General features: G+C 43.5%; 1 protein-coding gene across 1 annotated transcript in view; it reads left to right on the forward strand.

The window, feature by feature from the left end:
* The first annotated feature begins 886 nt into the window (after positions 1 to 886).
* The window catches only part of YEATS4 (YEATS domain containing 4), a 29896-nt gene continuing 16474 nt past the window's right edge, over positions 887 to 14308 (forward strand). The window contains exons 1-2 of the mRNA XM_073620078.1: positions 887 to 1082; positions 9326 to 9445. Of these exons, the coding sequence (XP_073476179.1) occupies positions 1032 to 1082; positions 9326 to 9445 (171 nt within the window). The 5' untranslated portion in view covers positions 887 to 1031. The remainder of the gene's footprint in view (positions 1083 to 9325; positions 9446 to 14308) is intronic.

Below are 14308 nucleotides of genomic sequence, written 5' to 3' on the forward strand. Positions count from 1 at the left end.
AGGAGACCACTGATCAGAGAAAACCCACATAACAGGAGACCACTGATCAGAGAAAACCCAAATAACAGGAGACCCCTGATCAGAGAAAACCCAAATAACAGGAGACCCCTGATCAGAGAAAACCCAAATAACAGGAGACCCCTGATCAGAGAAAACCCAAATAACAGGAGACCCCTGATCAGAGAAAACCCAAATAACAGGAGACCCCTGATCAGAGAAAACCCAAATAACAGGAGACCCCTGATCAGAGAAAACCCAAATAACAGGAGACCCCTGATCAGAGAAAACCCACATAACAGGAGACCACTGATTAGAGAAAACCCACATAACAGGAGACCCCTGATCAGAGAAAACCCACATAACAGGAGACCACTGATTAGAGAAAACCCACATAACAGGAGACCACTGATCAGAGAAAACCCACATAACAGGAGACCACTGATCAGAGAAAACCCACATAACAGGAGACCACTGATCAGAGAAAACTTAAATAACAGGAGACCACTGATCAGAGAAAACTTAAATAACAGGAGACCACTGATTAGAGAACACCGATTGTAGGAGACTTTTGATCAGTGAACACCGATTACAGGAGACCACTGATCAAAGAACATTGTTCCACAATCTCCAAACCCCATTCTAATAAGATGCTGTCCTAATAGCAGAAACAGAGCAGTCATCAAGCTGAGGACACCGCCCATAGACCCGCCCCCAACCTTCCTCCACTGGCTCTGGTAATCAGGACCCACCGCCATCAGGCTCCGCCCTGCCCCGCCTCTTCTTCCATGCGGCCTGGCAGTGGCGGGGGGTTGCCTGGATTGTACCATTATGACAATAGAAGAGGGGGGGCGCAGATTGCGGCGGAGGGTTTGCCTGTGGACATCCCTGTCCGTTCGTGTCGCTGAAATTGGCCGCACACTATGTGCGCTCCCCGCTATCTGCTCGGCTTTGTGTGCTCGTTGAATGGTGTGTGAGGCGCTGGCTCCGGTGTGAGCTGCTCTTGCTCCTCCCCGGCCGCCTCCCGCGGCAATATGTTTAAGAGGATGGCTGAATTCGGGCCGGACTCCGGAGGGAGAGTGAAGGTGAGGGGCCGGGGAGCGGTGTGTGTCGGCGGTGGGGGCTCCGTGCTATGGCGGGCCTTTGTGTGGGGGGCTCGTGTATGGAGTGCTGCTTTGTACGGACGGGGCTGCCTTCTATTTTATCTTGTTTTCTGGGCCGAGATACAGGAAGCTACAAGTCTCCTCACAGAGAGGAGGTGTGTCCTGTGCTGGTCACCTACACACCCCTAGAACCTTTAACCCCTAGAACCTTTAACCCCTTGACACCCAGGCCAATTCTGGCATTTCTCCTACATGTAAAAAAATCTTTTTTTTTTTTTTTTTTTTTTTTTTTTTGCTAGAAAGTTACATAGAACCCCCAAACATTCTATATATTTTTTAGCAGAGACCCTGGAGAATACAATGGTGGTCATTGCAACTTTTTATCTCGCACAGTATTTGCGCAGCAATTTTTCAAACGTGTTTTTTTTGGGGAACAAAAACAGTTTCATGCTTTTAAAAAAAAAAAAAAACGGTAGTTAGCCCATTTTTTTTTTTCTTTGCATAATATGAAAGATGAAGTTACGCCGAGAAAATAGATACCAAACATGTCACGCTTCTAAATAGCACACGCTCGTGGAATGGCGCCAAACGTTGGTACTTAAAAATCCCCATAGGAGACTGGTTAAAATTTTTTACTGGTTACGTGTTTTGAGTTACAGAGGAGGGCTAGAATTATTTCTCTCGATCTAACATTCGTGGTGACACCTCATGTGTGGTTTGAACACCGTTTTCATATGTGGGCAGGACTTGCGTATGCGTTCGCTTCTGTGTGCGAGAACACGGGGACAGGGGCACTTTAAATTTTTTTTTTTTTTTTTTTAATTAATTTTACTTTAGATTTTTTTAGTTTGATACTTAAAAAAATAAATAAATACATTTTTTTTTAATCACTTTTTTATTCCTATTACAAAGAATGTAAACATCTCTTATAATAGGAATATGTCATGACAGGTCCTCTTTACAGTGAGATATGGGGTCAATAAGACCCCACATCTCACCTCTAGGCTCGGACAGCTGAAATAAAAAAACAATCTCAGCTTCTCAGCCGAGGCGGTGCCATTCGTTTGAATGCAGAGGCCAGGCATGACGTCATAATATCGCGCCTGGCCTCTGAATGATCATAGAGACTCCAGCAACCATCTGGTCCGCCGGAAATCTCTATGGTAAACATCCGGGGCGGTGGATCCATTCTCTGACTCATCGATGGCAGTGGTGAGTCGGTAGAAGCATCGGAGGGCGGCGGGAGGGTGGTGACATCCCCTTTCGCCGCCCGTAAAAAAGATCAAGCGGCTGACCATCGACAATCATTCTTCTGGTGTAGGGAATTGCTGGCTGAAAAAAACAATAGCTGAATGATGCCTGTAGCTGCAGGCATCATTTAGCTATACCCGCACAAAGTCAAGGACGTCATATTACGGCCGGCGGGTGGGAAGTGGTTAATATTGATTGGACCCTGGGCAAACATTTTCTTGATAATACTGATTTTTTTTTTTTTTTTTAATCGACTTATAATATAAAGAGGCGTTTCAACACTGACCACCAATGTAATAGGGGTTTACACTGACCACTAATAGAAGCATTCACAGTAACCACCAATGTAAGGAGGGATTTACACTGACCACTAATGTGAGGGGAGCATTCACACTGGCCACTAGTGTGAATGAAAGGATTCTACACCAAGCCTCAATGTAATGAGAAGATTTACACTAACCACCAGTGTAACTGAGAAGTTTAGCCTGCGTTCACATTTGTATGTCGGGAACACATGCAAAATCACTTTCCTGACACCACGGAAATGTGCTGCCCTTTAGCAAATACACAGCAGTGCCATTAACTGTTAATGACACCCTCATGCATCTGCTGACGTGCTGTGGCACTGTGTGATTTTTGAAAAAGGGTTAGAGACTTTCTTCTGCATTTCTAGCGCATAGAGCAGCCCATTGACATGAATGGGCTGCCCTACACGCGACCTACATCTTTATCCACCCTGTCGGTACACCTTTGCATCCTTAATGACCACTGTTGTAGGCAGGACTTTCAAGCATGCCCCATTACCTCCCCAGTGGGCAGCATTCAGTATAGGTGATGGAGGATATGACCTCGGGGGGGCATGTTATACATATGAATGCCGCCTTTATTTGCATATCAATACCGGTTATTTACATGTAAACACAGGGTCTGCCAGTGAGTCACCTGTACACAACAATAGGGCAGAGCTGGGCAGCATTAGTAGCAGAACTTCACACTGAGATATCAGGACACAACACAGGACTAAAATTTCAAGGGATAAGGGAATTTAAACTGGGATAGTTTGCAAGTATGAGGCCTCTGCTTTGGGCCCCACAACAATAATGGGGCCCAGGGCAGCTGCCCCTTTTGCCCTGCCTTAAAGACGGCCCTGCTTATAATATCCAACATGTCGCCTATGGGAGAGAACCAACCTATACCAGGTGTGCGTGACAACCTCACAATAATGGTTCCCTATTAAGGTCCATCACACCAGCGTGTTGTGTTGTATTAGCAAAACGCTGACAAAAAAAGTATAGTGTGCATTACAGCTTATTTTTCTTTTTTTTTTCTTATTTTTTCAGTGCAACGCGTTCAAATGCATGCATGAATGCAAGACTCTGCAAGGCAACCCCCCAATGCCATGCACGACAATGCATTGGAGAACTATGCAAAAAATGTAACATGCATTCTCTGTGGTGTGAATGAACCCTTAGTGTGCTGGCTGCATTTCTTTATTCCTTTTTGTTTTTCACTTGTTGATCCTTCCAATAACACCCTTCCTGTCCTAGGGTAACAACACTCACTGTCTGTACTGTATCTGGAGAATCACTGCAGGACCGCAATACACTAAGCTGTGGTTGTCAACTTGAAAGGGGGTCTCCAATGTGGCCCCTAGTGTCTTCAGAGGGCCACGTAAAATATTTATTGCATGTAAGGCTGGGATCATGCGGGGCGGATCCGCTGAATGGCTTTCCCTAGCTCCGCGGGGGATCTCTCCGCTGATCCCCGCTGAGCAGGTGGATGACAGGTTCATCTCTGCTCACTGTGCAGAGACGGACCTTTCAATCCTGCTCTCCTCTATGGGGAGATTGGATATAAACGGACAGTGTGGACGGATGGTGAACGTATCGACATCCGTCTGTTTTGAGCGGATCTTGTCAGATGGCAGGCGGGTGTCGGCGGACACATCTCCACTGACATATGCCTCCACATAGAAGTCAATGGGTGGCCCGCTCGGATCCGCCTGAAAAACAGACAGCTGGATCCGAGCGGGCCAATTGTGTGAAAGGGTCCTTATGCTACAGAAAAATGTCAGACTGAAGACTTAAAGCGGAGCACCCAGAAAGGGGAAGCTCCGCTTATCTGCCTCCTTTTCCCCTTCGCTGCCAAATTTGTCACTTTATTTTTGGGGGGGGGGGGGGGGGGGGGGGGGGAAGAGCAGGTACCTAGTTTTGACAGGTATCCAGGCGTTCACCCCCCCCCCCCGCCTCCTGCCAGGCCATTCACAAAGCGTTTCACACATGCACAGTAGGGGACTGCCTGTTTCCCTTACCTAAGATGGCAGCAGCACCCGAGAACTGATTGAAAAATCGTCTCAGATTAGACACTGCTGGATTCGCAGACAGGTAGGTGTCCTTATAATAAAAGTCAGCACCCACAGTATGTGTAGCTGCTGACTTATTTTTTCTGAAGGAGGCTGGACCTCCCAATACACATAATGAGAATATCGGATGAATGATTGTCCGTGTGGTTTTTTTTTTAATTTTTTTTTTTTTTTTTGCATGCGTGTCTCATATCAAATAAAGATGTTACTAAAGTTATAAAAATTTTTGTAGGACAGAATACAACTTCAGAAGTGATGTAATGTGTTTTACTTGGGGATGCACCAATACCAAGCAGTTACGTGAGCATCGGTACTCTCCCAAATGCTCCCAATACCAAAAAATACTTTGCAATGCGATTTTGTGTCAATACAAAAAGAATGGGTGCAAATTGCACTGCAAAGAACCACATGTAATTTGAACAGGAATGCTGTACATTTTCCTGTCTGAATGACATGCGATTTCCCACACCACTAATGTGTGTGTAGAAAGGGGTTAAAACACCATCTAGTGGGCAGTTTAAAAAAAAAAATGTAAGAACTCACAGTACATGGAGCCTGCATGCACAGGCCACTGGTGGAGATGTAGAGGCGGTCCGCCCCCAAGCTGACATCACTTCCGCCCTATACCCATGGGGTCCTGGGACTTATCCTACAGCGGCCCTGATTTACTACCATCAGCAGACCGGGACACCTATGTAGATTATTTTGCATATGGCCAGATGTACAGTGCCTTGCAAAATTATTCACCCCCCTTGGCATTTTTGCGTTTTTTGTTGCCTCACAACCTGGAATTAACATGGATTGTTTGAGGATTTGTATCATTTAATTTACAGAACATGCCCGCAACTTTGAAGATTTTTTTTTTTTTTTATTCTGAAGGAAACAAGAAATGGGACAAAATAACAGAAAAAGTCAATGTGCATAACTATTCACCCCCCTAAAGTTAATACTTTGTAGAGCCACCTTTTGCGGCTATCAGAGCTCCAAGTCGCTTTGGATAAGTCTCTATGAGCTTGCCACATCTTAACACTGGGATTTTTGCCCATTCCTCTTTGCAAAACTGCTCCAGCTCCTTCAAGTTGGATGGTTTGCGCTTGTGACTTGCAATCTTCAGTCTGACCACAGATTTTCTATTGGATTGAGGTCTGGGCTTTGACTAAGCCATTCCAACACATTTACATGTTTCCCCTTAAACCACTCAAGTGTTGCTTTAGCAGTGTGTTTGAGGTCATTGTCCTGCTGGAAGGTGAACCTCCGTCCTAGCCTCAAATCACACACAGAGTGGTACAGGTTTTGATCAAGAATATCCCTGTATTTAGCACCATCCATCTTTCCCTCAACTCTGACCAGTTTCTCAGTCCCGACTGCTGAAAAACATCCCCACAGCATGATGCTGCCACCACCATGTTTCACTGTGGAGATGGTGTTCTTTGGGTGATGTGATGTGTTTGGTTTGCGCCAGACATAGCGTTTTCTTTGATGGCCAAAAAGTTAAATTTTTAGTCTGACCAGAGCACCTTCCTCCATACATTTTGGGAGTCTCCCGCATGCCTTTTCTCAAACTCAAAATGTGCCAGTTTGTTTTTTGCTGAAAGTAATGGCTTTCTTCTGGCCACTCTGCCATAAAGCCCAACTCTATGGAGCGTACGGCTTATTGTTGTCCTAAGTACAGATACTCCAGTCTCTGCTGTGGAACTCTGCAGCTCCTCCAGGGTTACCTTAGGTCTCTGTGCTACCTCTCTGATTAATGCCCTCCTTGCCCGGTCTGTGCATTTTGGTGTGCAGTCATCTCTTGGCAGGTTTGCTGTTGTGCCATGTTCTTTCCATTTTGGTTGTGATAGATTTGATGGTGCTCCTAGGGATCATCAAAGATTTGGATATTTTTTTTATAACTTAACCCTGACTTGTACTTCTCAACAACATTGTCCCTTACTTGTTAGGAGAGTTCCTTGGTCTTCATGGCAGTGTTTGGTTAGTGGTGCCTCTTGCTTAAGTGTTGCAGCCTCTGGGGCCTTTCAAAAAGGCGTGTATATGTAATGAGAGATCATGTGACAATTTGATTGCATACAGGTGGACATCATTTCACTAATTATGTGACTTCTGAAGATAATTTTTATGGGCTTCATAACAAAGGGAGTGAATACACACACACATGCCAATTATCATTTTTTTATTTCTAAAAAATAGTTTTATGTATACATTTTTCTAATTTTACTTCACCAACTTAGACTATTGTGTTCTGATCCATCACATATAATTCAGATTAAAAAAACATTGAACAAAAGGCTGTAATGTAACAAAATAGGTAAAAAGCCAAGGGGGTGAATACTTTTGCAAGGCACTGTACTGTGAGTTCTAACGTTTTTTTTTAAACTGCCCACTAGATGGCACTTTTCTTTTTTATACACACACATATATACAGTTGCAGTGGGGGAAAGCTCATTCGTGATTCTTTGCCGTGTAATTTGCGTCTTTTTTTTTTTGTATTTACGCAAATCACACCACAAAGTATTGGTACTCGGTATCGGCAAGTACTTGCCTGAAGTATCTGTACTCGTGCTCGCCGATTAAACCGTATCGGTGCAACCTTAATTGTAATGTATTCTTTAGTTTCTGAACATGTGCGGTCTTGGTCTTCTAATTTTTTTTCTTTTTTTTTGGGTGAAAGCTGTCCTGATTAAACAAAAATCATACATTTTGGTATCGTACGAGAAACATTTTTGTGCTTGTCCCTTCGGATAAGTTTGCATGAACTGTTGTGATTGGCCCTTAAAAGCTGTGTACTAATGATCAAGTTATTAGCTGATCACTTTGAAAGCAATAATTTTTCTCAGATTTATTCGTGTGTATTAGCTTTACTAGAGGAAATGGTCAAATTGTTCTTCTAGAGTGGTTGGAGACTGAAGCAATGCTGTAAAAGGCTGCCAGAGACTATGGACATGTTACAGGGGACCACCAGACTTTATTACAATTGAGGGACCCTTTCAATCCTTTTGATCCCTCTGACTCCTGGAGCCCAAGGGCTGCATTTTAACCTTTTTCCTGCTAGAGCCGTTTTTTAAAGAGGAACTGCAGTCTGCTCACATAATTTGTAATAAAAACATCTTTGCCATTCTGAAGCTTCCCTCCAACCACTTTGCATATTATTTTAAATATACTGTGATTGAGTACTTGCCAAATATACTGCAGAAATCTCTCTCTCCACTAAGTCTGGCTGCAACCATTCAACTGTGGGCAGCTGAAGCTGCTAGCCTGTTCACTTCCTGGATTTACAGACACACAGAGGCACACCTGCAGCTCTGCAGCTGTGCAGCTCTCATTGGCCCTCTTATGACTCCTCCCTCCTCCCTTCCTGGCAAACTCTCACAAGAGAGAGCTGTACATGATGTCATAAACCTAGGCTAATGACCAGACAAGAAACAGGAAGTGGGCTGTATAAGGTATTATTTACTGGCAGAAAAAAATGTTTTACTATCCAAAGTTAAAATAACAAGATCAGAAGATTTAATGGATGGAAAGGTGAAAAAATGACTGAAGGTCCACTGTAAGGTTTTATTTTGCATATGTTTAAAAAAAAAAAAAAAAAAAATCATTTTAGCCCTGAAGATTGCATAAAACCCCCACAACATTTATATATTTTCTGAAAGCCCTAGAGAAAAAAATGGCGGTAGTTACAATTTTTTATGTAACATATTACCACGAAGGTTTAGGAAACGCAAAATTTTGGTAAAGTATAAAAGATGAGGTTGCATCGAGTAAATACCAAACACGTCAAACCTTAAGTTGTGTATGCCTGAGAAATGGCGACAAGCTTCAGTACCTTATATTTTCCATAGGCGATGCTTTAAAAGCCTCCTATAGGTCATATAACATTGGCGGTGGTTTGGTGCTAGCAATATTGCTCTCCTGCGTGTGCGATGATATGTAACATAGGTATCGCAATTAACGTTTTCATGCGGAGGCACTCCAATGTGTGCGTTTACGTTTGTCCGGTGTGTATATGTAGGGGTAGGAGCCTCAATCTTATGCAAACGACCCCCCCATCCGGTGCCACATTTGGCGCCTTGAGGGGGGGGGGGCAGATACCTTGTTTTGACAAGTACTCGCTCCCACTTTCTGCTGAGTTTGCCGCAGCCGATCCATTGAGAAAGTGCAGCGAGATTCACACATGTGCAGTAGGAAACCGGCTGTAAAGCCACCCGAGAGCTGATTCAAGATGTGGCTTGGATGAGGATCCCTGGTTAGGTAGGTGTCCTAATAGTAAAAGTCAGTAGCTACTGATTTTTTTTTTTTTGGGGGGGGGGGGGGGGGGCTGGAGCTACGCTTTACACTCAGATGGGCACTGATTAGGCTGCAATGATGGGCAAGGCTGCAGATGGGCACTGGCAGGAGAACATTATTGTACCTATGGTAAGACGTAACGATTTCAATGTGTGAGCAGGCGTTAGTGCTCTTTCCTGAGTCGACAATCCTGATAAGGAGTGGTTTTAGGGAAAAGCATGCCCCAGGTGTGTGTTGTCTTTGCTATTTTTTTAATATGTAGTCTTGTGGAGTAGCTGATGTACCCACGGACTCTGTTGTAATATGTTTATCTTTTTTTTTTTATTTTTAGGGAGTTACAATTGTGAAACCTATAGTCTATGGAAATGTGGCACGATATTTTGGTAAGAAGAGAGAAGAAGATGGCCATACTCACCAGTGGACTGTTTATGTGAAGCCATATCGTAATGAGGTAATATTGTTTATTGCATATGTAAAACTGACGCTTTTTGTGACCTTTCATTAACCACTTGACAACTGGGCACTTAAACCCCCTTCCTAACCAGACCAATTTTCAGCTTTTGGTGCTCTCACATTTTGAATGACAATTACTCAGCCATGCAACACTGTATCTATATGAAATTTTTGTCCTTTTTTTTCACACAAATGGAGCTTTCTTTTGGTGGTATTTAATCACCGCTGGGTTCTTTATTTTTTGCGCCGTAAAAGAAAAAAGACAGAAAAATCTGTAAAAAAAATGCATTTTTCTTCATTTCTGTTATAATATTTTGCAAATTAGTAATTTTTCTTCATATATTTTGGCCAAAATTTTTACCGCTACATATCTTTGGTAAAATTAACCCAAATCGGTGGATATTATTTGGTCTTTGTGAAAGTTATAGAGTCCAAAAGCTATGGTGCGAATATCTGAAAATTGATCACACCTGAAGTACTGACGGCCTATCTAATTTCTTGAGACCCTAACATTCCAGAAAAGTACAAATACCCCCCAAATGATACCTTTTTGGAAAGAAGACATTCCAAGGTATTTAGAAAGATGCATGGTGAGATTTTTGAAGTTGTCATTTTTTCCCACAATTCTTTGCAAAATCAAGGTTTTTTTTTTACTTTTTTTTTTTTTTTCCCACAAAATTGTCATATTAGCAGGTTATTTCTCACACACCACATATGCATACCACAAATTACACCCCAAAACACATTCTGCTATTACTCCCGAGTATGGTGATACCACATGTGTGAGACTTTTACACAGCGTGGCCACATACAGAGGCCCAACATGCAGGGGAGCACCTTCAGGCGTTCTGTAGCTCCCAGGCCAATTCTGACATTTCTCTCCTACATGTAAAAATCATCATTTATTTGCTAGAAAATTACATAGAACCCCAAAACATTATATATGTTTTTTTTAGCAAAGACCCTAGAGAATACAATGGCGGTCGTTGCAACTTTTTATCTCGCACGGTATTTGCGCAGCAATTTTTTTAACGCGTTTTTTTTGGGAAAAAAACTGTTTTGTGCTTTACAAAAACCAAAACAGTAAAGTTAGCCTAATGTTTTTGCATAATGTGAAAGATGAAGTTATACTGAGTAAATAGATACCCAACATGTCACCTTTCAAAATTGCACGCGCTTGTGGAATGGCGCCAAACTTTGCTACTCAAAAATCCCCATAGGCGACGCTTTAAAATTTTTTACTGGTTACATGTTTTGAGTTACAGAGGAGGTCTAGGGCCAAAATTATTACTCTCGCTCTACCGATCGCAGCGATACCTCACATGTGTGGTTTGAACACGGTTTTCATATGTGGGCGGGACTTACGTATGCGTTCGCTTCTGCATGCGAGCACGCAGGGACAGGGGCGCTTTAAAATTTTTTTATTTTTTTTTATTGTTCATTTTACTTTATTTATTTTAGTTTGATGCTTTTTTCCAAAAAAAAAAATTTTTGACCACTTTTATTCCTATTACAAGGAATATAAACATCCTTGTAATAGGAATATGGCATGACAGGTCCTCTTTACAGTGAGATATGGGGTCAATAAGACCCCACATCTCACCTCTAGGCTGGGAAGCCTGAAATAAAAAAAAAAAAAAAAAAAAAAAACGATCCTGGCTTCGATCGTAGCGGTGAGTCGGTAGAAGCGCGGGAGAGGGGGAAATCCCCTCTCGCCTCCCGTAAGAACGATCAAGCAGTGGAACAGCTGCTATGATCGTTCTCATGGTGTAGGGAATCGCCGGCTGAAAAAGCCGATATCTGAATGATGCCTGTAGCTGCAACCATCATTCAGATATCTCCGCACAAAGTCAAGGACGTTGTATGACGGCCGGTGGGCGGGAAGTGGTTAAAACGCATTTTTTTTTTTTTTAACACAAAGTTGTCCATTTATACAATATTTCTACCACATTACATGTACATACCAAAAATGACACCCCAAAATAGATTCTCCTACTCCTCCTGAGTACGGCGATACCACATATGTGAGACTTCCACAGCCTGGCCACATACAGAGGGCGAGTACAGCTGAGCATGGCTCGGTATGGCGGGGTATGGCGGGGGCGTTGCAGAGTATGGCGGGGGCGTTGCAGAGTATGGCGGGGGCGTTGCAGAGTATTGCTCAGCATTGCAGTGTAGTGGGGATGGCTGAGCATGGATGGATGGATGCCTGGATGTCTCTGTGCAGCGCTGTGGGCACTACACATACAGCCCACAGCGCTGCAGACATCCATCCATCCCCCTCCCCGCTCACTGTGTACCGATCGGTACACAGGCGGGGAGGAGAGGGGGAGGAGAGGAACCGGCGTCATCAGATGACGCCGGTCTGTTTACATGTGATCGCGCCGTCATTTGACGGCGCGATCACATGGTAAACGGCCGCGATCAGCGGCCATTTACCGGGATCCGTGATGCGCCGGGTCCTCCGGACCCGGCGGTCACGGATGTGTTCGGGTGCGCGCCCCAGGGGGCGCGCGAGAGGGGAATTCTGGGAGGACGTCATAGTACGCCCTCCCAGAGTTATCCAACCGCCCTGCAGCCGTCATTCGGCTATGGGCCGGTTGGTAAGTGGTTAAAGCGAAAAAATACTCCCATTTACTGCAGGGCTGTGGTGTCGCAGAGCCCCCTGCTGGCCGCTGACATCTTCAGCCAGTGTGCTCCTGTCTCCTAATCTTTGGCCGTTTTTGTTGACCGTCCCGAGATGATGTCAGTCAAGTATGTGCAGGAGTTCATTTATTTCAGCAATGTCAAAATTATACACTGAGCTGCACATGTGCAGTGCAGACAGGCAGGTAAGAAACTTTAATGCAGAAGAGACATGGTATGCCTCTTCTGAATTAAAAATCCTGCCTGTTCAACAATTGTTTTTCTAAAGTTGCACTTTAAGATCTATTTCACAGCCGTGTTGGGATGTGGTTTTGTCTGTCCCAGCTGACTGTACTTAAAAAAGCAGTATTTTTTTTTTTTTATCAGCTTACACCACTGCAACGTAGGAAACTGCGAACGCCAAAGTATCAATGGGCCCTCGGTGATGAAACTGGTCATATTGCATTTGGTTGCTGAAGGATACAATTCTTTTATTGAAAATATTGTTATGTCAATGACCACATAGTTACATATATGTCCAGACTAAGGGTTCATGTACAGAGTTTTATCCCTATTGTGGGGTCATCCATCAGTACGGTATTTGTACATTGAAATCGTATCCTCTCTCAAGCATCTCATCACCAGAGAGAATACGTTCAGTGCTTGCTGTCTTTTCCCGTAACGGAGATCCTCCAGTTCTTTAATTAGTATTGTTGCCCTTCTTTGTACTCGCTCCATTTCCAGTACATCCTTCCTGAGGACTGGTGCCCAAAACTGGACAGCATACTCCAGGTGTGGCCGGACCAGAGTCTTGTAGTGGGAGAATTATCCTTTTATCTCTGGAGTTAATCCCCTTTTTAATGCATGCTAATATTCTATTGGCTTTGCTTGCAGCAGCTTGGCATTTCTGAGCCTGTCATCTACTAGAACCCCCAGTTCCTTTTTCCATCCTAGATTCCCTACAGAGGATCTTCGCCTAGTGAGTAGATTGCATTCATATTTTTGCTACTCGTATGCATTATTTTTCTACATTAAACGTCATTTGCCATGTAGTTGCTCACCCCATTAATTTGTTCAGATCGTCTTGCAAGGTTTCCACATCCTGCAGAGAAGTTATTGCCCTGCTTAGTATTATCCGCAAAAACTGAGATTGAACTGTTTATCCCATCCTCCAGGTCATTTATAAATAAATTATATAGGATTGGTCCCAGGACAGAACCCTGGGGGACCCCACTTTCCACACTATTCCGAGTACTCCCCATTTTATCACTACTGTAACTACTTGTGTAACCACAGTGTGAGCTGGAATTGGGCTTCAGTTTGTTAATGTATCTAGATCTGCCAGTACTTCTAATACTACCCTCCCCAGACTGAGAATCCTGCTGTCCAAAGGTGCTCCTTCATCCAAAGTGGAGGCACTCTAATACAGGAGGTGTGTTACTGGCCAGATCACCAGGTGAAAATGGGAAGGGGCTAAAAAAAAAAAAAAACTAATGCAGCTGTCACATCTAATGATTGGTAGGCTGCAATATATTACATTTTTGGTTTTGGGTTTAATACCGCTTTTATACCCTTTTGAAATTGCTTTATAAGCATGTTAGTCAGAAATAGCACGTGTATACACAGACGTGTTTTGCTTTCTGTCTCTAGGCAATCGTATGGCAAATTCAACATTATCTCAAGTGACCTGTAGCTATCCTGGAAAAGTTTATATAAGTGGGTCAACCCGATGGTTGTTGGTGTTGTGGTTACAGAGCAGTCATATGGGTATAATTATTCCTTGGTCTTCCCATTACCAGTTGGTTGGCCAATAGAGGATGATCGTTCCTCCCCCTTCCATGTCACTTTTGTGTAACTAGAAACTACTTGCAGGACTATTCCGTCAAGAAGGCATTGTTATAGTGAATATGTATCAGGTGTGTGTGTGTGATATTGGCAAAGCTAGGGTTGGGTTTCAGCATGTGCCTGGCCTGTTTGTGAAAGGGTGTAATGGTTCCAGCATGCCCTAGGGTCAACATTTTTGGAATGACAAAATAATAATTTTTGCAATCATCATTACAAGATATTAGCAGCCTGCACTATGAGAGCATTTAGTGGCTTTTTAAAGCCTCATGCACACAGGCTTATAAATTAAAAAAAAGTTTTTTTTTCTGCCAGAAAATAGCAGAAAAACACCTTTTTGTTTTTAACCACTTGACAACCGGCTCAGGCCGATATACGGCAGCAGAGTGGTACC

The sequence above is a fragment of the Aquarana catesbeiana genome, linkage group LG03, assembly GCF_042186555.1.
Source record: "Aquarana catesbeiana isolate 2022-GZ linkage group LG03, ASM4218655v1, whole genome shotgun sequence".
Taxonomy (NCBI): Eukaryota; Metazoa; Chordata; class Amphibia; order Anura; family Ranidae; genus Aquarana; species Aquarana catesbeiana.